The sequence below is a fragment of the Gallus gallus genome, chromosome 8, assembly GCF_016699485.2.
Source record: "Gallus gallus isolate bGalGal1 chromosome 8, bGalGal1.mat.broiler.GRCg7b, whole genome shotgun sequence".
NCBI lineage: Eukaryota > Metazoa > Chordata > Aves > Galliformes > Phasianidae > Gallus > Gallus gallus.
The window spans coordinates 18,931,012-18,956,470 of NC_052539.1; the positions used below are offsets into that span (position 1 = coordinate 18,931,012).

A 25,459-nucleotide genomic window follows, 5' to 3' on the forward strand; every position below is an offset into this window, starting at 1 on the left:
GTATTGTAGCAGAAATCTCAAAACCTAAATATAAGCAGTCCTTAGTAAAGTTCTTGTGTGGGTACTGCTACACTGAAATTCAGAGTAATCTGAGTCGAGGCTGCTCGAGATCAGTCCCCAATAAGGGGAAGTTGTGCAGAATTTCGAAGTCGTGAAACCTGCAGTCTTTTAGTAATACTCATCCTCACACCAATGTAGGCATAGTAAAGGTACGTAATTAGTTGCAAATTAAAATACTGCAGCACTTAATATTTTTTTGTCCATTTAGCATTTTATTGCGAGTGAGCAAATGCCTGGCGTTCAAAAATTGCCTTTCAGAGGAATTTGCTAGGATAAGATGCTGAATTAGGCCGTGTTCATATGTTAAATATTGATTTATTATTGTAATTTAGGAATCTAGAAGAAACTTTGTGCTCACTTATGCTTTCTAATCAATACAAAGTGACAGTTTATCTAGGGATTGCTGATGGCCACAGTACTGGTATTCCTCCAGGTCTTGCAGGTATGCTGTAATGGTTTAGATATGAATCTGTGTAACCCCTTTTCATGTATTCATAAGGTTTTGATGTCTGCATGTTGCTAATGGAAAATACTGGCATATTTCAATACAATTTTGTGCTCAGTTAACCTCGCTATTGACTTACAGATGTACAACAGAGTTGCATTTCTTCGCCCTTTTATTGTGGTTAAGTATTCACACGCAGATTCCAGTCTTCACATCTGTAAAAACTTCTTTGTTCAGATAATTTATTTTGAAGATGACCAAACTCTTGTATAGCTTCAGATGCTTCCTGGGGTACTTTCATGTTTTAAACAGTAACGTATCCTTCATGATTTAACACCGCGTCACATGGCTTTAAGCTGATTATTTCTATGCCCTTGATGTCCCAGTGTGGAGACACGGCTGCACTAGCCTTTGTTTCCTGTGGAATTTCCTGGAGCAGCCTTCAGCACATGGTGTGACAGAATATAAAACCATACCCATAGATCACCTTATAAATATTTATTCATATAAATTCTTTAAAGAAATTAAATTACGTGATCTATACAAAATAGGGGAGAGAGGCTTTTAGTGTCACTGGCTGCAAATTGAAGTCATTTGTCTAGAAGGGTCAGGTGCCACTTTGTGGTAAGGAATTTGTCTGAGATCCAAGAAAGGGAAGATTGATAGTACAAAGAGATTGATGAAACGGGCACTGCAATATGCATACGAAGTTATGGGTTAATTAGGAGGATTTAAACAAGAAAGTTCCTCTGTGTGGAGAGGTGTCGTGTGCTGTTACCTTCAGAACTGAGGTGTGCTGGCAGCCTGTTTGAACGCTCAGAGTTGATTTCCTGAGATCTCTGCCTGGACATGCGTGGCTGTGAATAGCAGTGAGGTGGCAAAGCAGCAGTAACGCATCCGTTGCAGCTGATGAGTGCTTCTTAGGAAACAGTATGTGTTGTCTTTGCTTATAACTTTGGGTTTGTTGTTACAAACAAAAATTATAATGCCTGCTGCATGATTCCGGTTTCAGAGGAAAAGAAATCGTGAATATTTCTGGCTATCAGCTCCTTCAGATGCCTGAGGAGTCAAGGCCACTTGTGCCACTTGCTAAGTGCAAGCACGGTACTTAAGCAGATATCTTAACGTTGTATCTACGGAGCTTAGCAGATGGGAGCTGAGCAATCCACAAACATTGTTTTCTTCTGGGTAGAAGAGATGTTTTGAAAGAACAGACGCTGCAAAGTGCTCCTTATTGCCTTCAAGTTCACCAGCCACCTGCTCTGTGTACTGGAGAACAGCAAGGCGAGCTTCCATAAGCAAATTCGTGCAGAAATTGAAGCAGTGCAATCTCTTGTAAGTTATTCACGTTGCTGGAAGAGGGTTTTAAATTTGACTTAAATGTGATGAAACCAAAATACGCCGTGTGCCCCTTGTGCCTCTTTCTGTTTAAGGACAGAATAGTGCAAATCTTTCAGCAGGGCAGAATAAAATAACTCAGCACGCACTTCAATATTTATTATTGTAAGAGTAAATCATCTCCGTCTGCACAGAAGATGTGTAAAGCATAGCTGCTGAGGGCAAGAGTTGACATAGGCATGAGGGACTGAATTATACCTCTAAATACCGTAATTCTGATACTTTTGTCACGATATTCTCGACTAAAATTTGCATTCATATGGATTCGCCTTAGCCTTAGAGAGACAGGTCTCGGGGCATGCAGCAGCTCTTATCTTCCACAATCCATTTCTCATAGTATGTGGGATATCTGAAATTTTTGTAAATATGAGAAGAGGAGGAAGGAGACAGACAAGTTTTATCTTGCCTTACTGTTAAGTGTGTGATAGAAAAAAGAGAAATACAGGTTGCAACGTATTGCTTTTTACCAAGGATGAAAAAGTAGTTGAAGGGACAGGTATTTGAATTGCAGAATATATTTCTCCGTTAGGGAAAAGCGGTTAGATTCAATGAGGCCTCTGGGAAATGTGACTGACATTAAAAACAATCCTATTTTGTGTTATGATACTCCTTTAATAATGAATCTGAGCTTTTTATGTGTTTAGATATGTTTATTTAAATAACTGTGTACAGAAGGAGCTGTAGAAAACATTCAAGGTAGTGGAAAAACAACACCTCTTCTCTCACATTTTCAATTCCTGGAACTGTTTTTCATACTTGCAACATTCTTTTCTTACATTAACATGAGACCAGATGGGAGAAATTCTGTCCAAACAAATGAGTTTGGACGTGTCCTACCACACTGATACCATCAGTGTCACCATCAAAGTGGTGTCTCAGGCACAGTTCTGGTGGCTTTTGGTGGTGCTTTGCCTCCCTGCCTGAGCGTCAGCTCACTTCCCATCAGCATTTACACCATGTCAAGAAGATGCTCCTTCATGAAGAAATACAGCTTGTGGTTTTCTCTGCAGCCAGGATTTCATTTTTTTTCACTTGATGAAGCACAGTGCCTGTTTCATATGCAGACATAATTACTTAATTGTTTGTTTATCTCTTTTTTGTTTGTTTGTTTCTTTCTTTCTTTTCTTCCAGAAACCAAAACCAAAGGACTGGCATCCTCCTGGAGGATTTATTCTGGGACTGTGGGCACTGATTATCATGGTTTTTTTCAAGACATATGGAATCAAACACATGAAGCACATCTTCTGAATTTGAGCAAGCAGGATGATTGCATTGACTGCCACTTTGGATTCACTGGTGTCATCCGAGTTGTCTTTATGTGTATTATGGTTGTAGTGAAAAACAGAGTTGGCATCTCAGTTCTAAGTGTTGTTGTGATGTCATGTCTTCTGCCCCTTACTCTGAAGTCTAACAGATGGTTATAATACTAGACAAATCTTTTTTATTTTTTTTTCCCTTTCTCTTGTTTTAAGCCATTTGTTTATGCTTTCTTTTTGCCCACCTTCTCTTTCTGGTTAAATTTAAAAAAGAAGGGTGAACCGAGACATCCTAGCAGACTTTCTGAGGTAATCGTCTAGAAAAATATATATTTTTTCCTGCTCTGTTAAATACAACCCTTAGGCCAGTCCTTTCCCCTAGGGCAAGTTGAGGTTCAGGGTTCTGAGTTGATGGAAGTGAAACAAAAATATGATGACCTCACTGAATCTACTTAAAAGAAATGCCAAGAAGAGTGAAACTATGAGCACACCGTGTCTACCAAGAGCATGTCATAGGTGTCATCTTTTTGCTCCACGTGATCTGGATTTGGAGGTTTTCAGGGTTTTCAGTGCACTGGATTTTTGCATAAAGCAAAACTGACTCTGGGATCAGGATGGAAAATGTTGTAAGTGGTACTGTTGTATTCAGTAATTTCAGAGCACTTGGAAGATGAGATTTATAATTTAGGTTTTGTAAATTCTGTTCGGACATATTGATTTGTTCTTCTTGGACATGTAATGATGAATGCATGCTAACTGTGTTTTGGCTGTGCAATACGCAGATGCTAATAAAGAGAAGAACAAATTTCTGCATGTATAAAAACAGTAAGTGCCAACTAGGTGATGCTCTTTTGGAATCTGTTCTCTCTCCTAATCATAATAAAGCTGATGCATACGTGGTCTAAAGCTACTGGGAGTTATCTGTAAACACATTATATCAAAGCCAATTGTGTTGTCTTAGAAGAGGGTGTTGAGCATTTTTTTATTGCACAGTACATACAGATCTGAGTGCTTACACATTTTTGTTGTTTTTTGCTTTCCTTCTCTTTCAGACTGGCTGTGGCATCATAACCTCAGGTAATGGGTAGCAGACTTGTCAGAGCCCTGTGTGTATGCAGTGACTGGAAAGGATACAGAGAAGGCAGCCACTGAGGCTCTCAGCTGTTTCTTGGGGCGGATGCCAGAGAACAATAAACAACAGAAGTGTAGCTGACCTCCTGAGTATAAAAACCCTTTTTCTCCCTATATATTCTAGGCTTGGAGAGGGTAAAAGTACCAAATGAGCCATTATCAGAAGGTAAATACTTGCCTGCTACACCTTGACCTCACTATAAAGTTGTGGTACCTAGAACCTCGGGGTATTTTTTGCTGAACAGCAGGAATTGCTTTCAGCATTTGCTGAGCTCTAAGAACAGCAAGTAAGCTGTATTGAAAACACCACTGTCCTTATAACTTTGTAAACTGTTCTTGTGTGGAAAATATCAGTGATTTCTTCCCAGTTTGCCACTGAGAAGTGTTTATATAACTGAAGCAACTTAATCTGAAAGATGAAAGCTTTTTTCGCTTCCCTTCAGAGAAGGAGAGGAGGTGAGAAGCTCTGTGAAGCTGAGGAATGGATCCCTTTGTGATGAATTGTTTGGTGGGGTTTTCTTGTTTTTTGGGGGGTAGGATCTTTCATAAGCAGGAGGTTTATATGCAAAATGTGATATCAGGGTGACTTCTCTTAAAATGGAAAAAGCTGTATATTCTCATACAACAACCTACTGAGATCTGTTGTAGACTGCTACAGGAATACAGAGACACAGAAAAGTGTAGATACTGTAGAAAAATGAATCCTGCAGAATTTGTTCTTAGAGGATTTGCTTGCATTCCATTTTTTAATCCAGCCTTTGATCCTCTTTTTCTATTGTAATGAATATTTTTAATCAAATATTTATTTTATGGGCCGGCTTTGTCACATATTAAAAAATGGCTAAAGTGAAATTGATAGAGCTTTCTGCCTTGCTTCAGTTTGAATTAGAGTTACTGGGAGCCCTCAGCCCTTCCTGAATGCTTTTTCTGCCATCTTTTGCAGGAAATGGTGGGTAGAAATGTCAGCAGAGCTCAGCGAGTAGCAGAAGATACCAAAGTTTCTGCCTTCTTAAAACTTATCTGCTCAGGGAAAAGGAGGCAATTAGGTGGGTTATTAAAATGCAATTTAGAAATAGAAGCACTCGGTAAATGTGCCCGTGAAGGTGATTAAACTGAAGTGAGAACAACAATTACACTAAAATGTGACGAACGACACTGTGGGCTTTCCTAATGTTTTTGTAAGCACAAAGTAAGTTCTCAGAGTCACCATAAAGCTGCCTGTACTACATGTATGACACATTATTTTTTATACAATATGTTTCATTCCTTGAGTTGTATTAGCCTGAAAACCACTCTGGAAATATCTCCTTGTTGTCTGTAAATGGGTTTGTGCAATTATATATTTATTTCCTTTAAGTTTGTAATCTTTTTCGCTGACAGCCCTTCAAACTCACTTGGGATCTGGACTGCAGGAACAAATGAGGACATTCCTATACACCATTCGTGTTTTACAGGCCAGAAAATATACTTGTGCAGTGCAGATGCTTTCTGTGTTGTGCACAGATGATCTCTGTAATGGAATCGAGAAAATAGGCAGGTTGTCAGCTCCTTTAGGTTTCCTTGCATTGAAACTTACAGAGCAGAATTAATTTTGGTATTTTGAGAGTCTGTATAGATAGGTCTGTGAACCAAACACACTCTTGCTTGCAGTATTTTGTATGTGTATGCCTGCATCTTTCGCTGTGTAACTGGACTGATTGTCTGCAATGGGTTTTGTAGGCATTGTTTGCAACACGGGTGGCTGATAAAAATAATTGTTTCATTTCAGTGTTTCAGCTCTCTTTCAGAATTGTGTATTGAAGCTGTATTCAACTGAAGAAATGGTAAGTTACCTAGTTTTAGACTCGTATATGCATTCTCTTATGCCTCTGCACTTCCTTTCATTTCTAAATTGTCTTTAAAGTATTGAATGCATTTGAGAGCAGTTTTGTATGACCATGTCCAAACATTTACATAAATGCACAATTTAAACCACGCTTCTGTAATAGACTGAGAAGTGAGATTCCCTCGCAACTCAGTGGAGAAGGAAGCCTGAGGAGTGACGACACAATTGGCATTCAGTTTGTCTCAGCCAGCTTCACGTTTTTATTTCTGAATATCACCAAGAAATGCTGCCATCCTAGCATGAACAAAGGTAACAGAGTCATCAGAAGTATTTTTACAGTAGTATAGTACAGAGTATAACTCTTCTAGAGAGCGGGCTGTCCCTCCACCTTCACTAAAAAATGGTCTCCGTTATTGATTATAGGAAAGCAAATGAGAGTCTGCAAATTGAATCCATTTCTCTCCATTCAGCAGTCAGGGATTTCCATTTTCTGGTACCACATCCTGGAAAAATGAACTGGAAGTGAACGAATCTCATGGCCTAATGCCCTTCAAATGGGCATTGGTATGTGCTAAAGCAGGGCTGAGTACTAACCTAGTACTAACATAGTAATAACCCAGTGGTGTGTGAAAAGGCAAGGTCCAGACTCCACTATGAATTTATCATAAGTGGAGAGGATGGGCACGGTGATAGGGACAGGACGGTGTTGTATATAGAAAATTTGGGGACAAAGCTTGGGAGCATCACAAAACTCAGTCCACCTGTGTATAGGTCCTCCAGCTCTGTCTGTCAGAGAGCTCTTTGTGACCTGGGAGAATTATGCTTTCTGGACGAATTCACCTCTGGACTGAAGACAAGCATAAAATATCTCACCCAAGAGACTAATAGAACCATAAAGTTATGAACTACAGAAAATAGCGTACATAATGAAAGAGTCTCATCAACCGTAACTTCAGCACTTCTTTACAATAATGAGCATAATAGAGCTTTTGTATTTTTGAGCGTTGAAAAGCAATTTTTTTATTTTAAAAAATAAAAAGGAGAAATGTTTCTTTTGGAAGACACCTTCTTCTGTGTGTACTCCACTGTTATCTCTGCTTTATCTCTTTCCATTAACTTCTAAAAATAACATGCTGTAGGGAAACATGTCTTGAAAGTATTGAGGTTTTATGATGAAAACTTGCATATGCTGTGTAATGTGCTCTGAAATCAGCATTTCATAGCACTGATTTCACTTGCAAGTTATTTTAAACAAGTCGCTTTTTCTCCTTAATGAGGATTTCTGCCTTATTTGATGATTAAATTGATAGCGTTTAAGGTTTCAGTTCAAAGTTTATGAACGCATACGGCTCTTAATGTTTGGTTCTGCTGTGTTTCCCTCTTCGTGCAAATTTTAGATTTCTTTTTGTTGTTTATTTTGTATGTACAGACAGCGCACTGAAGCCTTGTCAGTACAGGAATGTCATTTTTGCTGCTCTGGCCAACAGGCTTACTAGAGGCGTGGATTGCATCAACACAAGTTATTTTGGTAGCATTGTTTGCAGGAGTCCCTTCAACAAAATAAGCACTACCAGAAACAGGCTGTCTCTGCAGAGTAAGAGCAGTGCTGGCAAAGCTCTAGCATAGATGCTCTTTCTTTTAGTAAGATTTTTTCCACACTGCTCACTGATTCATTTCTGTGGTGACACAGCTCTGGTTACACCGAGCTGCTGGGACGTGATTTGTTGGGGAGATTTGTGGCATGTCACGCTTGTTCCTACATCAAAGTCAACTAATTTGAACTAGGAAATGTATTTCTTTCCTTGCCTGCAAAATGACGTGCTGCAATAATGCTGTCGTATATTACATGTTTATTTGGTCCACTGGTTTTGCACGTTGTGGGCATTTAAAGTTTATACCCTGTGCTTTCTTCACCTTCGCTTCTAATATAACAATACTTCCTTTGTCAAATGCTTTGGCATTTACCAGTGAAGAACACCACCAAGTATTAGCTATTGCTGTTTGCTTTTAGTTAGTTGCTTACTATTTTTGCGCTGGTTTGCCTGTCCAGGTTAGGTGTGTAGCTCAAAATACTGTGGCTCAAGTTGTGATGATTTTAGGTTCTTGTGGTCTTTATAATGCAAGAGGAGCAATGGGCAGAATCATCAGTGTATTGCGACAGTGCACGTTAGTATTTTGTAGAGTCCTTCTGCATAGCCTCCTTGTCACTTGTCCCCATCTTCTGCTCTTGCTTTTATTGCTTATTTCTGTATAGTTGCTTCTTGCCTGCAACAGGATTTGCAACAAAGTGACCAGGGAAAGACTTTTAGGGTTTCGTACATTCCTTGTCTAGAGATGTATAGCTGTATTTAAAGAAAAAGAAAAGCTGCAGTGGGAGACGTTCCAGTTTCGCCCTACACAAATGAAGAACACAATGGATACTGGTAACATCTCCTGGTTTTGGCACTGTGTGCAGCTTGATTAGAGCAGAGATGGAATGAGGGGAACATATCCTCACAGAAACCTAACCAAAGCTCTTCCCTTAAGACTCACATCTGACTTGGATCATGTTGTGTGTTTGGATTATAACTAATAGGCTCTAGCTTGATCTGATGGCCAAAGCGAAGTCAGCGACTTCCTAACAACTTATATCCTCCTAAATATGCATTATTCCCTTTATCTTCTCTGTGCTGTAGGAAGTATTTTGTGTCCTAAAAATTATTGATGTTATCTTAATGGTTGTCTGTCTTGGTTGTGTAAAGAAGCTGATAGACTTAAATCTCACTGTGCATCTCCTAAAGGAGATAAATCTGCTCTGAGAAATGAGAAATGATTAAGATAGCTTTCCTTGACTGTTAAGTAGGGTCCGGTCTTGCTCTCTATCCAAGCGAGATGCTTTGACATTGCTTTCAGTAAAATGAAAATGCAGTTACTGTTGGATGTTATGGCTGCCTGGCACGTGCCACTGCTCTGCGTCAGCACAGTGTGAGCACAGCAAGACTGTAACTGGGCTTTAGCATGAGAGTTAATGTTCGTTCCGTGCAGAAATGTCTTTAATTTAGGTAGTCTAGCCCTTGTATGCTGTGTCTAGGAGTGACCTATGACAGATGTCAAGGGAACAGTTCAAAAAAGCAGCAAAAATATATTGTGACATCTTCCTGTGGAATTCACATGTAACCTTATCCTGATGGGAAAACTGAGGATGTATTCTCTTAACTTTTGTTTCCCATGTTCAGATGGGCTCCTTGGGTGAAGATCTCTGTTGTGCTGTAATACCACAGTTTCTTTGCAAGCCTTTGAAGAGCAGCTTTGCAAAACCAGCTGTGGAGCTCCAGGTGGACTCATCACCTGGTTCTTGTCGTCTTGCTTTAGAAAACTTGACACTCTCTGACACCCACTAAGACTGTGAATGGAAGGCTGTCCTATTTTGTAGCACCATGCTGTTAGTTGGCCATCTGGCAACTCGTGCCAAAGTAACAGACACCAGTGGTAATTTTTTTCCCCATTCTTAGTTTTCTTTATCAATGGATCTCAATTCCAGCTGTGCATGGTATGGCGTAACAGTTATGGTCCTTCAAGATGACAAACAGCTGCTCAGATGAAACCCAGCATAAAAAGCTGTGGTGTGCTGAAAGTTCAGAGGTAAAGTAACACAGATCTTAAAACTGCTCTAGTGTGTAAACACTGTTTTACAACAATTTTAATATGTAAAATGATGCATAATGAAGATGATGAATCAATCAGATTATAGCAGTGAGTGTACGATGACAGCATAAACTGGAGAATGGCAGCAGCTTCTGGTTGTACTCCTTATCCTTGGCCTGCCAACATTTTTTATCATAAATCTGTTCATCACTGGGCCATAAAACCTTACTTCAAGCTGAAAAGTAGCAGGATATGCTATAGTTCAATATATTGCTTCTTACAAATTACTCATGTATTTTTGTATGATGGAAATTGCAGCATTTTAAAAAGCTTACCGATTTCCTTGCCCTCCTGTAACGTACCAACTTTGGGCTGCATTTGTGTTCCCTGTAAGTCTGTGTGCTCAGCCCTTTTTAAAGAAGTTTGCTGTCTTCTGGACTTCACCAAATTCCTTTTACAGTAAGTGAAGTTTTATACGTGCAGGCATGACTTAGAAAATACACCTTCATACCTTCTGTAGTGTGGTGGATGCTGAACCATTCATAGGAAGCCAATGAGACACAGTTTGGGGATTTTTGTTTTTGAAAAAGACTGGAGATGTACAGATAGTAACTATTCACAAAAGCTAGAGAAGGAATATTTACCAGCTTTAGTTCTACTCTGTTGGAAGTTAGGCGATCCAATATCAGTTTATCCTACTTTGCTTCTTCAGATTCTTAATACTTCACCTGATCTGTTTTGCATTGAGCAGTCTTTCAGGCAGGAGAAATGAACATGGAGCACAACGCCATCTCGCAACTCCTGCTGGATACTGTAAGTAGATCACTGTAATCTACTTTGAAACGATCTATTCTTAACAGTAACATCACAATCTAAACATGTAGCATGTAATGGAAAAACTAAAAGCTTACTTTATGATAAGATCTTTTTATTATATCACTAATAAAATAACAGGTTGTGGCATCACAGCACCTACTGAGATCTGCACCATCTCTTGCAGTCATATTAGAAATGATCTGTACATCAATTTGATGGAGTTCATCAATTCAAGTAATACACGTTGGATACATGCCCCAGTACACATGCTGAAAGGGATGTGCAAATTACTATCAGTTCAGAACCCATTCTGCTCTTTGTAGAATTTTGTGAAATGAAGTGGAAGGGATAAAACATAATCACTGAATGAGGGAGAGTTAGAGATCAGCTGGCGAGAGATGGGTTACAAGTAATTGGCAGAAGCAGAGATTTGTATTAATTTTGTGTGGTGAATGATGTATACCAGGAAGAGCACTAAAAGAAAAGTTCCAAGGCAAAATAGGTTGTACTTTCTTTCTTACCTTGTGATGGGGGGAGTGCTGCAGCAAGGAAGGGAGCTGTTGGAGAGGGTCCAGAAAAGGGCCACAAAGATGGTCAGAGGTCAGGAGCACCTCCCCTATGAGGACAGGCTGAGGCAGCTGGGCTTGTTCAGCCTGGAGAAGAGAAGGCTGCAGGGTGACCTCACGGCAGCCTTTCAGTACCTAAAGGGAGCCTATAAACAGGAGGGGAGTCAACTCTTTGAAAGGGTACATACTGGCAGAACAAGGGGGAAATGGTTTTAAGTTGAAGGAAGAAAGATTTAGGTTGGATATCAGGGGGAAGTTCTTTACAGAGTGGTGAGGTGCTGGAACAGGCTGCCCAGAGAGGCTGTGGATGCCCCATCCCTGGAGGTGTTCAAGGCCAGGTTGGATGGAGCCCTGGGCAGCCTGGTCTAGTATTAAATGCAGAGGTTGGTGGCCCTGCCTGCAGTGGGGGGGTTGGAGCTTGATGATCCTTGAGGACCCTTCCAACCCAAGCCATTCTATGAAGGAGAGTGGTTCTCTTATGTCTACACAGCATTACAGAGGCAACACTGTTCTACCTGACAAGGCGCTTCACTGCAATTTGTCCCTAGAGAACTGGGGCATCTGTTGGGCAGCTGCAGCTGTTGCTATGACATTTTGGAAAGAGGAAGCCATAACATGTCATAACTGAGTTCAAATGATACTGAGTTTGGTCCCAATTCCATATATTGCCTCTGAGGTTGAGCTCATTGGGTTTAGAGGCTTCAGTGCCTTTGTTCTAGCTTTACTATTTGTCCAATGAGAGACCCCTTTGTCAGTATGTTTCATGCAATAATTTCTTCAACATAATCAACAAGACAAGTTAGAGATTTTATATTTGTGAGGCAAAAGGAAAAATAATAGCACAAATGAAATTTCCTTTATTCACAAGCCAAATGTAACCCAGTAAGACTCAGTGTGTGCTTCCACATACAGAACTGGCATCGTCCACTCCTTGTGTTTGCCAGGCTTGTGTCTGTCACACAGATTCTGCCAGGTGTAACTTTGCTGCTCTCAGGGGGACACAAATCCTTCCACATCCCAGCTTCAATGCAGTCCAGGATCTCTGAGATCAGTTGTGGTCTTGGAATAGTGGAAGGCATGGATCATACAGGTGCGACCTTACCATCTTTTTGCCTGGTACTGCAGCACACTGTAACACAGCTTCCTGGTTTTAGAAATTTGGTCATGTTGTTGCCTGGTCTGCAGGTTGTTGCCTCAGGAAGGCTGCTCCTTCAGCCTCCTGCAGGACCACAACAGGCAAAACGAAATACAACCCCTCAGCTGTAGTTGGTCTCTTCTGCAGCGAGAACATGGTGCGGTAAACTGACTTCTTTGGGATGAACTCCGCCTTCCTTTTCCCCACCTCTGGATTAAAATAGAGCAGTTTGATAGCACAGCAGCAAATTCACATTAATATCAAACAGAATTTTCACTACTGTTTTCATATTAACACGAGATGCCAGAATGTGAAGTTATCTGGATCTGCACATGGGACCATTCTTGCTGTTAAAGGCTTTAGGCTGGAAGGGAGCCCAAAGTTTTTAAAAGAAATGCAATGTTTCCTGATCGAGTATTAATTACATGCTATACGGAATCATATTTTTCAAATAAATTTTATAAATAAAAAGCTAGGCCTTTCAAACCATCAGCAGTATTAATTTTGGATTTGAAAGATTATGAAAGATCAACGACCACAGAACTGTGAATTAGAAAAATACTGGCCTAGGTTGCATAAAAACCTCCATTAAATAAATACCGTCAGTTTTCACTATGAAAAGTCAGTGGTGCTGTACTTTAAAAAACCATAATGAATTACCCATCCTGTAATGATACCGAGTTGCTTTTCACAAATCACACACACGTACAGGAAGTCAGATGGCCAGAAAGGCGATATAGCGGATTAACACACAGTTCAACAGAAAGTGCTCTCTATATACCCCTCCATCGCAACTTCCTGACTTGTTGCAGTTATCAGCTGCAAATCCCGTTACCCTTTTGCTGTCAGTTGCCTTGCTGTCCCAGAAGGTCCAACCCCCTGATGGCTGATACAGTCGGTGATTGCGGTTGCAGTCTTTTGCATTCATCCCTCAGACTGCTGCTTTCATCTCGGGGTGATTTACAGTAAGTGGTTCTGGTTTCCAGTCTGGTTGGAAGAAGTGAATGTTGAATGTCCGCGCCCAGTTCTCAAACACTCGTTTCTCTGTGATGAACCGATGATGGCTGCCCTTTCGTCCCCGCTCGTGTGAAATGTACATTGTGCATTCATCGGGTCCCAAAGGTTCATAATAATGATAAGGTACTGAAAGATGATTAGGATCCCTGCGGGAGAAAAAAAAAAAATAGATGGAAGCCCCAGATGTTCTATTTTACTGATTGAAAAGATGTTATCTTTAATAAGCTGATGGGCTCAAATCCACTTTTACTCCCAGTTAAACCGCATTTTCAGGTATCTGCATTTTTCCTGAATATTTAACACATCAGAACGTGGCAAAGGTTTTTTTCTTTGCTCCTTCCTTTAATCTCCTCCTCTCAGTTAAATAAAGGACAGCAGTAGCTCAGAAATAAGGGAGAGCGCTGCAGGGCTGTGCTACTACTCTGAAATTTGAAGCAAACTGCTTAGGAGATTTATATCTAGATAGTGATTTGTAAAAAGCTTTGCAGAGGTATTTACCGGAATAGGGGAAGAAAGGAAAAAGAAAGATAGAGGGGCAGTGGTTATCTGTGTCACAGCAGCTCAGCTGAACGCTCCCAGCACGGTGCACACGGGTGTGAGCGCACAACTTCAGTGAGCACATCTGCACGCCAGGTCAGCGATACGGCCCGGCTGCTGCTGGCTTTACGATCAAAGATGTAATGCATGAGTGAGTTGTTTGGTATTTTAAAATGGCAACTTTCACGTACGTATGTGAGCTGAAAATTCAGGCCGTTCACACTGACCTTGTGAGCCCATCAGCATTAACCAGCAGCTACTGGTGACACATAGGATATGCCAAAGACACATTAAATATTTAGGGTAGAGACCATTTTAACAGTTTTAATGTCAGTGTTTTGATGCTGCATTCTGTAAGAGACACATGTATTGTGTTCATAATGTAATAAGCCACAGTGGTTCACTCTCCTTTTATTCTCTACATTAAACTATACCCATTATGCCTTTTTTTGCTTTGAGCACAGTCTGACAAGAGCTCATACAGCTCTCCCCGTCCTGAATTCAAGGAGAGATAATTGTCCTAGACAGAATAACCCAACTGTACAGTGCTCCTCAGTTAAAACCAACACACTATTTTGTAGTGGCAGCAAAAGTAGCCCAAAGTTGATTGATTGAAATACTGCCATTTAGTAAAGCCTTGGAACTGCTCTATATGAAATCCTGAGCCGAGTAAGGATTGCATGACAGAGCAAGAAATCTCACGCAGATTCAGAGCTGTCAGCTCTAATATCGAGTTGATTATTTTCATTTTGAAGAGCTAATATTTAAGCTCAAATTCAATTGAATGCATCCACAATCTGTCACTATTCTGTCTTGGTCATTATTTTTACTGTGTAATTCTGTCACCTACGCAATTCTCTAATTCTTCTTATTTTACCATTATCCATATTGTATACGCAGAGGTAATGTATGATATTACTGCTGCTTTCCATTTGTACTGTAGATTAACGTTTTAATTCAATCAGTTTAGCTTCCCAGTAACACAACAGGGTGATCAATCTTCCCACACCAGAATAACAATAATACTGCGTTTCCAGAATGAGATGGATTCTGAATGTACTGTACATATTCTCACTGGAATACATAAGAGAGTAAAAAGAAATCTTTTAATTTCTCACCTGCAGAAGATGTATTTTTAATGTAAAAAATACCCTTCCCTCTACATTCTTTCTGGGTACAACTGTTAGATCTCAATCTTCAATTACATTTTCATATATATATATATATATATATATATATATATATTTTTTTTTTTTTTTAAGACATTGGACCTTTTATTACAATCTGTAAAATGAATCATTTCTATCATTGCTGTAAATGTAACAGGATACATTTCTGTTTTCTTACAGCTATTGATCGCACAGACCCCTGCTTCTCATTTGGACTTCTTTTCTTCACTCTAGATGGATTTTCCTCCTGTGTTCTCGAGGGTAAACCTATATTGCTTGGTGGAAATTCACTGCTTTAAAATTATAATTAGTAAAGTGGAAATCTTATCTCCAGCAGTCTTTGAATAAATGCAGTCACAGAGGAACTAAGTTAACTGCTCAGGCCCAGTACTGCACCGTGAGCCAGTCAGGCTGCTGTGCTGATAGCAGATCTGGTTAGCATCCTCCTGCCTTGTTTTCTTTTGAAGTTTTGAGGCTTAAAAGTCCAAATGTGTTTTAGGTTTAGGAACACCGAAAGGCAGTCAGATACCTCCTGCTTCTTGTCTGAAGCCTTCTTCCTTTTGCGGCAGTTCTGGGATCCCCCAGATGTCATGCTAGTAAGGTTTGGATTGGAATTCTGGCCTGAGTAACTACAGCATAACTGAAATTAACTGTACTGTGTTATCTTCTAACTCTGCAATTAGCTTGTGTCACCAGCAAATGAAATGCATGAGTAATTCCTATGCGGAAATTGCTTGCCACCTCATTTATTAACATTAAAACAGATGCTGTTTTATCACTGACTGATACTGGACATTAATCAGTATTTTGTCAGGCTTCGCATGCATATTAATATCACAGCTGGAAGGAATCTAGGGAAGATCCTTTGTAAAATATACTCTACTTCCTGCCTAATCGCCTGCCAGCGCAGCAACAGCGTAACTGCTTGTACCCAATGTCACTCATCCACTGTTTGCCACTTCAGTGCACATTTTCCCACAGATGGTATCCACCCACAGCGAAAGCTGAAAATACAGCAAGCAGTGTTTGCCTCAAAGGAAACGAGACAGAAAAACACGGCCATCCCATCCCATCTTCTGGTCAACCTCTCCCTTTACAAACAGGGCTGTTATAAAGCAACCCACTGAAACTACAGGTGCTTGACTTGCTTCGTCAAATAATTCACACTTTGAAGGGTGAATAAAATGTAATTAACATGCTGAGTGATGGGCAACGTGCTGCACCAGGACTCTTAAGTTTTCTGGATGGTTTTTTTGCCTTCTATTCCCAGGAGCTCATTTCCTTGGCATGCATTCTAGCACAGTTTTCCAAACCATCTAAGCATTCTGTTATTAAGTTAGTAAGGTAATGAAGTGAGGTTTGGGTATAAGGAACTAAAGGGCATAGCTATCTCCCATGCAGTTTATATAATCATCTACGTGCATCGAGTCCTCCGTACACCCCAGCAAATGTAAGCAGCAACAACTGCTTCTTTGCAGTTGATTTAAAGCAACTGAAAGTGGAGAGAGGAGGTAAAAAAACCCACTAGATTTAAAAGCGGTGCCCAAAGGAATAAATTAAAGGATTTCAAATGCCAATTTTCAGGCAAATTATCGCAGATGGGAAATGGCCTGGCAGTCAAATGAGGATTCTTCATAGGAAAATGATCTGACTCCATAATTGGAGCAAAAATTATTCATATCAGTTAAAATAAGGCTCAGAATTAAGCTTTAAGTTTCTTTGAGTTCCAGAATGCCCATGAAAGGGGGGGAGGGAGGAAAAGAAGAAGGGGGAAGTTAAAGGGATCTCTTCAACACCTCGAATTTTCCTTGCATGTGTGAGAACCCAGAGATACCTGTAAGAAACCAACCTTGCACCACCGCAGAGAATCCAACAGACAGGAACTGGTCTTACTACGAACTGCATTAAGCTTTGTCTCTGTCCTTTGCAGATGCTGCTGAGCAGCCACAAAGAAAAGCAGCAGCACCGCAGCTCCTGCAGGAGTTGTGGTGCTGTCTGCACACTGCAATCTGGCTGCTGGTGTGAGGAAGCAAGAGGAAAATCCTTGAGATCCATCCCAGGCAGAAGTGAGTCCTTGCGTGTGCGCATGGCAGACTGCTTAAGGCTGCTCAGAGAGGGCAGTGCTTCCTACCTGGGCTGCCAGTTTGCTAGGCTGGGACTGGATCCCCGGACTAACAAATACAGCAAGATGACTTGTTTTGTGAGAGGAAAGGGAGAGATGCACGCTCTCTCCAAAAAGCTCTGTAACGTGCATGCAAGCACAGGCTTTCATCTTATTCCAGAATGTGCAAGACAGACGTATCTAACAGCATGAAAGCAATATCAAAGCCATTAACCCTTAGCGCAGCAGAGATCTGAAGCCAAGCAAAAGGCATTTGGTATTACATATAGCTTTGCTCTGTGCTACCACAAATTTGTAATAATCAGGTCGCCAATTCCAGTTAAACTCTAAAATCAATGTCCAGTGAAAGTAAATAGAAATGAATCTGAAACATGTTGTTGCAATTAATAGTAGCAAATCTTTTTAGTCAGTAGTGCAGACTGCTTCACTGGACTATTTTTCCTGCATGGGTAGGAAGCAATTTGGTTAATGATCTTAAGCTAATAATTTGTGGCAGAATCAACTGTATAATGTTCGTGATACCTTTGAGGTGTCCTTCATGTTACGGCTGCGATACTAATTTAGTTCCATGACAGTGATCACCCACACTCATTACTTACTCCACAGATTAATACTTAACAAATAATGAGTATCTGCTGGAGTTGTACATTTGGTGATATTCAATTTGAATAGTATTAAGAATATATATATATTTTTAATCTTAATGAACCCCTGGTTGCACAGCAAGTAAAATACACTTACACCTGTAGCACCTCATGCAGACACGAGAGGTAGGGTGGGTTGTGTTGGCTTCTCTTAGTTCTGTGAAATGGTAGTTTTGTTTTTTATCCGACTGGAAGCCAGAGAAATCTGCCTTAAATTACATCTGTTTACAGCACGTTTCTTTGTTTTACAATTTTCTATTTTGTTCTCTTATTTCTCTGAAAGGATGCACTGTTTAAATTAATGAGTGGCTGAAGAGCAAAGTAAGTTTGACTTCATTTATGGCAGCCGGTCCATTTCACAGGTCCCAATGGCTAGCTTCTGGTAGGAATGGAACTACACTTTTCCCCTTCATAGTTTGTTAAACATACCTTAAAAGACATTTTATATTGTTTTGGTTAAGAAATGACCTTCTTCCACTTCTATGGCCAGATAAGTGCATCTTTGTTGTCCAAGCTGTAAGCATTATTACATTTACTGACAGCAGGATTTATGATAGCTTTTTTTTTGTGTGTTATAATTTAATATTATATCCATTTGATTTCAGTCTGTCATTTCTGTGAAAGCCTTTCATATGGTCTCAGTTACCATTATACCCTCTCAATATTTTTGTATGTTTTTTGCTAATTTTGTGGGGGTTTTTTTGTTTGTTGTAAATATACGTACATAAGCTTATCTGACTTTGACAAGGAACCTGGCCTGAAAAATTAGGATTGAGCATTGCTATCTTCTGCATTTCATATAATCATAGAATGACTGAGGTTGGAAGGGACGTTAGAGATCATCCAGTTCCAACCTGCTGGATTCTCCTCTGGATGCCTCCCCCCCGCATCTCCAGGGATGGGGCACCCGCAGCTCTCTGAGCAGCTGTGCCAGGGCTTCACTGCCCTCTGAGTTTCTTTCTAACATCTGACCCAAATCCCCCCTCTTTTACTTTAATGCCATTTGCTCTTGTTCTGTCACTATCGGTCTGTGTAAAAAGTCTGTCTCCCACCTGCTTGTATGCTCCCTTCAAGCACTGGAAGGCCACAGCGAGGTCTCCCTTGAGCCTCCTCTTCTCCAAGCTGAACAAGCCCATCTCCCTCAACCTTTCTTCGCAAGAGAGATGCTCCAGGCCTCTGAGTTTCTTTGTGGCCTCCTCTGGACCTGCTTTCCTCCTGTGCTGGGGGCCCCAGGCTGGACACGGTGATCCAGATGGGGCCTCACAAGGGCAGAGCAGAGGGGGGCAGTCCCTTCTCTCTCCCTGCTGCCCCCCCTCAGTTGATGCAGCCCAGGGTACAGCTGGCCTTCTGGGCTGCAGGAGCACACTGCTGGCTCATGTCCAGCTTCCTGTCCATCAGTACCCCGAAGCCTGCCCCTCTCCACTGGATTTTTAGATGAGAAAGACAGACCAGCCACTTACAGTGATGACAGGGACATAACCGTTTCAGAACAGGAACTGAAGAAATGCGTCTTTGCCAACTGAAATGACAAGGGAACGAGATGCTGTGCTAGGGAAGGTATTTATGTTGCCTGAAATATCTGATCTAGTTTGTTGTTTTCCTTGGAGAATTCATGATGAAATCTGGCAGTACATCACAGCATTTATCATTGGGGTTTTGTTATAATTTGTAAAAAATTCTCACAAAGTGGGATTTAATGTTGACATTTTATACTGTAATTTCTTCAGGGATTCTTACTGTTTTGTGCCCAGGATAAATGCAGATTTTTGAATGATCCTTTTTAGTGCTCACAAGAAAGTCAAAGCAGTCCTATTCTCTGTGACAGATGAGCTAACCTGTCACTGCAGCGTTGCTCCCCACGCCCCTGAAATGTATCTTGTATTGGCCAAGGAAGCAGACTTCAGTCAGATCACTAAATTTGCAACAGAAAATTCAGGGAAGTTGCTCTTAGTGAGAGGGATTCAGGAACAGGGAATGAAACATTTCGTACTGTGCATACCAGCTCTGTGCATCACTGGATCACCTGGCAGTGCAAATGGATCAGGACGAGGTGTGCCCACGTAAGCACGGTTTTCAGAATGTCTGAGTGCAAAGTGGGGCTACGGGCAGACAGATGGTGCTTAACAGCATAAAAAGACCGCTGATGTAAAACACATTTGCAAGAGTTTATACCACAACTGTAAGCCTTGAAGTCAGTTTCCCAGTACCATGGGTCCACCACAGGAAACCCTAACCAACACCTCAGGTCTGAGGCCTGTATAGCACTGGGGCATCACAGAGCTGTGAAATGGACCCAAGCTGTTATTTTATGAACCAACATCAATACGTCACGCAGCTTCCACTGAGAGAATTTGTGTGCTGTTTCTTCCACGTGTACCCCACGCCCTGCAGGACCAAAGTGGGTGAATACAGGACTGACTGTAACTAGTCTGCACATCCAAATATTGTGGGGTTCTTGGTGGGGATTATGTAGGTTATTTAGGAAACCAGTTTACTGGAATACTGGTATTTATGTGACAGCAATACTATATTCAGTTGCATAGGAAGTTAATTTAGAAGCTAGTCACTGAAAGAACTGCTTTTCTCTATTAATCGTGGGGGCAACCTTTAAAAACAAATTCAAAGTAACATTTTCCAGTGCTTCCTTCTTTTCAGATTAATTTCATGCCAATTACTGCATTACTTTTAGCTGATAAATATTCAGGGACTAAAAGAAACCAACAACATAGATTAATTCTCCCACACTACAAACAAAATTTTTTAATATTTTATATGACATAATTAAATGCTGTTTGTTGCTTTCAGAATCAGATCTTGGGACATGTTAATTAATTGCTTTAAGAGGATGGAAGATGTTTCAGAGAGAAAATTCAAGATTCAGATATTTATCTGTAATGTTCAACCTCGTTGGCTAATAATGGTTTCAAAATAAATCCTACCTGCAGAAATCCGGTGGCACCATGCCATAAACATTTATCCTGTCACACAGCTCTAAGGCGATAGTCATTGTGAACCAGCCCGTGCTAAGCCAAGTGTTGGATATCTTCCTGAAAGCAAAAACATAATTAAGTTTCCAGTCTGACAAATAATTCTTGAAGTAGCTGAAATAATTTCTGGGCATTTTTTTTTCATTTCTAAGAGGCTATAAATTATTATTTTTTTTGTTTGTTTTTATGAGAGGTTATGAAAATTGAGCAACCAAGATGACTTTGCTCATTCATCTTTTAACAGTTTTTACTAATGTCTTCTGTCAGTCGACTAATCTATGCAGAAACTACCCTGTCTGTAATTAATTTTGGGCACAGCAGTGTTAACATTTAGCCGACCTTTTGGCAAGTTTAACTTGAGTGAGTGAAACTTCATGCCCTGTATATACATACTCCTGCTAGTAATATGCTGAATAGACACCACCCATCTGTAATCACTTAATGGAACTTGTACACTAAAATAGTCAATAAGACACATCACGGGGAAGAGGGCTGCTTAAAATGCAACCTCCCACAGCATACAAAGGAGCGTGTCTGGTAGAGAAAGAGATGGGTCTCATCATCTGCCTTCACACCTTGGTCCACAATCTAGAAGCTCTCAGCTGCACCCTGTGACTGCTGGTAGGAAGCTCGGTTAGATGCAGCCATTTGGGAAGCTCTCCCCTAGACCCCAACCCTCTGCATGCCCTGAGTCCCTTTCCTGCCTGGTGGCACCTTTGAATATGACCAAAGAGTGCTGCAAGGGCACCCTGCGTGGCTGCTCCTTTCCTGGCCTTCTCCATAGGATGGCAGAAGACTTCAAAGAAGCCCAACTGATCCCAGCATTATTTATGCAGAATTAGTAGACATCACCCTGTGACCTCTCACAGATTTAAGATTTAAAACCTACGCTTAAAATTGTGCTCTGTCACAAAATTTTATCTACAAACTGGCAACAGTAGTGTTTTTTTCTTTCTAGCACTTGCTTGTCACTGCTGCTTAGTGGTTAAGAGCTGGCTACTGTAATGATTACTGGTTGCCTGGCACATGGGCTGGAAGCCCCAGTTGTGTCAAGCTCATGCACTGTGCCTGGGAACAGCTGGCTGTCTTGGAACAGAAGCACCAAGAGATGCTGGTGAGAAGCAAGTCTTAAAGGTATAACTGTGTATTCAGGACAGCCATGCAAGACCAAGGCAGGCACCAATCTTGGAAGGAGGGACCCAAAACAACAACAGCCACTACAAGCAAGTGCTGTCATCACTGATACAGAAATTCAGCAAAGAAGGGCACACTTTGCAGCTTCCCAAATGAGTGCTAAGTGGGCTCCAAGTAGGTCATCTGCAGGCCAGTAAGACAGAGATGTCCTGAATGCTGTTAGACTGAGGAATGCCTGGTACTGAGGTCTCCCATTTCCTCAGTGAACAGTGAGTTAGACTACTGCAAGGTAAGCAACAACAACAAAGTATAGACGATGCTGGGGAGCCTCAGTGATCTGCCCCGTCTTTCATCAGTTACATGGTAATGTACAAGATCCCAAAACATATGTATTTACTACTTCGAACCTACAGTCAGGGCTAAGTTAGCACTTGGAGATTAACTGATCTACACATCTCATTAGTTCCACTTAGGGGCCTTATTTCTTATCTGGATTTCCACTTAGGCTTTGGGTGGGGGGGGGGAGGGCATAATTTATCACAATGTAGTAGCTGGGTCATAAGCTCAGCAGAGGCCTTCAGGCATAGCAAGAAAACAGCAAATAATTTCTGGCTTAAAATTATTAGGGAAAGGAAAGGCAGAATAAAGACCCAAACAATTGCTTTCCTGCCTCTGACTCACTAGGTAATTTAGGAACGTGCTCAGGCTTAGAGTGGTCCATGCCTAAAACCTTGCATCCAAAACCAAGAGAGCAACTGTGCTTAGACCATGACCTGGGTTCTGCACACGGCAGGGAACCGAGCGGGGCGGTCTGCTGGGTTACTTTCCTTTTTGCTTACACACACTTAGTTTGCAATTCAGTGTTTTCAGTAAATCAGAGAACTGACTTGGAATAAACGAGCTTAAAAGCCAGACAATGGAATAAAGATTTCAAAACTTATTCAAGTACCGCTCTGGCCTCTTTCAATACCATGTCTGTAGGACAGCACTGCAGAAACAGGGTTACAACGTTTTGCCTTTTCATAAAAGATCTGAACAAAACTCTAACAAAAGAATCCTGTTTTTATACCTAATCAGCTGTAATGAAAGAATATGAAGAACTGTCATGTGCTTATTAGGGAAAATTATCAGATATTCTTTTATACTATGAACTAACACACTGTGCTGATAATTCTGTAGTGCACACTAAATTACAATTAAAGGCCTTTCTGCTCCACCAAAATCTCATTTATAATCTCTATGGAAATACTCTTCCTGCAGTTATTTCATTTATGCTTCCTTTATCTAATTACTATAATATTGGTTCTGAATCATATTTTCTTAATGTACCCTTATTCAATTATAAAGTTATTTTCAAGTACAGTTACTTTATAATACCAAGGATACTGCTCTGTAGCCTTTGTCATTCACCACACTATTTAACTGACAGCGTTTTCTGAAGGTTTTCCTTCATTTCAGAATCAGCTTTTTTTTTTGTAAATCACAATGCATCCAATTACCTTTTTCTTCATCATTTCCAAGACAAAGAAATGGTTTGATTACTGCAACCTTGCAGTCACACTTCTCTCCTTCCTTTGTTTTTTTTTGCAGGCATTAATATCGAGAGCTCAGCAGAAACCTCCCAGGGAACGGCATCACTCCAGGCCATACAATGCACTGCTTCTGCCCCCACAGCTACATAAATGTTCCTCCCTTACAATGTCTGCCCGTGTTTCTTTTCATCTTTCCTCTCTTTTTTCCATGCTGCCTATTCATTTGTTTTCATCTCCTGTTTTAATCTTTTAGTCCTTCACGTGTGCTGCATGTGCCCTACAAAGCAGTGGTTCCTGCAAAGCCTGCAGCTGCTGAAATGCAATAGGACCCATACAATGAACGAGGCTGTGTTCTGCTAGGATCCATGTGCCACTGATTCATGCTGGGTGCCTATGACGGACCCCACTACAAAGCTGTTCTAATGTTATTAATGTCTCAGACTCCTTGAGAATATTTTGGGAGCCAAGACTGGGCCTGGTGTCTGTGCAGAAAAAGAAATGCTTTCACCCCATGCATGGCTGTTGGCCTCCAGCTCCAAATGGGTAATCCAGAGTTAGAAAGCAGCAGTTTGCCTCTGATTGCACTGCAGCTGTCCAGAAAGAAATGGACCTGAGCTCCTCATGGACTGAAAGACTGGAGGTGAGCTGGTCCTCAGAAATGGGGATTTCAAATGGTCCTACCCTGAAAAGAGTAATCTGGGGCAGGATGCAGCAACGTGCAGGGCTGACTGTTAGGGCTGATGGTGGCCCACGCTATTGCTCTGCTACAACTCTTTGAACTTTCATGCTGCTGTAAACACTGGGCATACTAATAATCCTTTGCACTTTTCCTAAAAGGGTCAAATGTTTATTTAATTAATAACAGATTATAACCTCCTTGCTTTGCTCCATTCTGTGTGAACAAATCTGGAAAAGACTGTACCACAGCTGACCTGGCAGGGTACCCTCCTTGTTATCCTTCCCTCTCGTTCTGCAAGAAGCAGAGTCTAGCAGAGAATCACAAGCACTGTTCTGAGGATGAAGAGGAAGGGACCTTTAATGGTCAGAAACTGAACAGGTAACTGTGTGGGCTGGTGTTAGTGTGAGTCAGTCAAGTAGGGAGATGCTTAGTTTGATCCACGGTAACAGAACTCTGAAAGAAAAGCAGACGGGGTACAATGGACACCAAGCTAAGATGCAGTCACCCCCAGCTACTAGGATACAACTTCCCAGCCACTGGCTCTGCCCAAAACACAAATCTGGTGCTCAAGTCTTCTGTCTGCGTAGGACCAAGCCCAGCTTCAGGCTGTGCTGCATATGTACACTATTGGTAAAACTAGAGAATCTCACCATGAGTTACTGTGCAATGGAAGCCACCTCTTCATTTGAACCTCAGTAGAGACCCTGTTTGATTTTTTACAGCTACATATTTAATATTTAAAAAACAGGAATTCATTAAAAATAAATGTGTTTCTCTCTAGGAAGTCTTTGGCTTAAATGCCCATTTTTCAAACACTGTATGTGAAAATGCTCAAGTCCTGCAGTGGGTCACCTATTAAAATTCTGATTTGAAGATGAGCCTACAAGTCATAAACAGTCTCATAAAGATGTAACTATCATAACTTTCCTTTTCCCAGTTGGAACTGTAAGGCAAATGCTTCTGAAGCACCTAATGTATGACTAATGTTTGTTTGTTTTACATGAAGTTTTACAGCTGCAGTGTTCCAAGAATGCTTAAATTCAATAAACAGCTATTATAATTCACAGAATGGTGGCATTTCCTCTGTAAGGAAACATAACCTATCCATTCTGATTTTTCAGAATCAGTAAAAAACTTTCAGGTATATAACCTCAGAAGTGAGATTTAAACAGCTCCTACCTCCTTGGCTGTATAAACAGTACAGCCAGATGCTGGCATTCTAAATTGATGAGGCAATACTCCATACAAATTATTTACAGGCATACTTTTTACTTACGTTGCAAGTGATGTTATTTGGCGTATTATACTGTATCACAACTCACGCAGTGGAGGATTTAATGGGTGTGATGGTCCCTCTGAGCAGACCTCAAATTGGTACATAT

General features: G+C 40.9%; 2 protein-coding genes and 1 long non-coding RNA gene across 9 annotated transcripts in view; 2 read left to right on the top strand and 1 right to left on the bottom strand.

The window, feature by feature from the left end:
* The window catches only part of PIGK (phosphatidylinositol glycan anchor biosynthesis class K), a 63,806-nt gene extending 59,741 nt beyond the window's left edge, over positions 1-4,065 (top strand). For all 3 annotated transcript variants that reach the window (XM_046944468.1, XM_040704651.2, NM_001031278.2), the window contains one exon: positions 3,035-4,065. In XM_046944468.1, coding sequence (XP_046800424.1) covers positions 3,035-3,151 — 117 coding nt within the window. In that variant the 3' untranslated portion in view covers positions 3,152-4,065. The remainder of the gene's footprint in view (positions 1-3,034) is intronic.
* Positions 4,066-10,646: 6,581 nt separating this feature from the next.
* Positions 10,647-25,459, bottom strand: part of ST6GALNAC5 (ST6 N-acetylgalactosaminide alpha-2,6-sialyltransferase 5) — a 117,755-nt gene continuing 102,942 nt past the window's right edge. For 3 of the 5 annotated variants that reach the window (XM_025152777.2, XM_025152773.2, XM_025152774.3), the window contains 3 exons: positions 20,685-20,792; positions 19,206-19,264; positions 10,647-13,419 (listed from right to left, as the gene is read on the bottom strand). In XM_025152777.2, coding sequence (XP_025008545.2) covers positions 13,217-13,419; positions 19,206-19,264; positions 20,685-20,792 — 370 coding nt within the window. In that variant the 3' untranslated portion in view covers positions 10,647-13,216. The remainder of the gene's footprint in view (positions 13,420-19,205; positions 19,265-20,684; positions 20,793-25,459) is intronic. The other 2 variants (XM_025152775.2, NM_001277494.2) reach the window with 2 other exon arrangements.
* On the top strand, positions 13,322-25,141 carry LOC112532894. The gene is made up of 2 exons (XR_003076409.3): positions 13,322-17,045; positions 23,457-25,141. It is a non-coding gene; the product is annotated as an uncharacterized LOC112532894 (long non-coding RNA).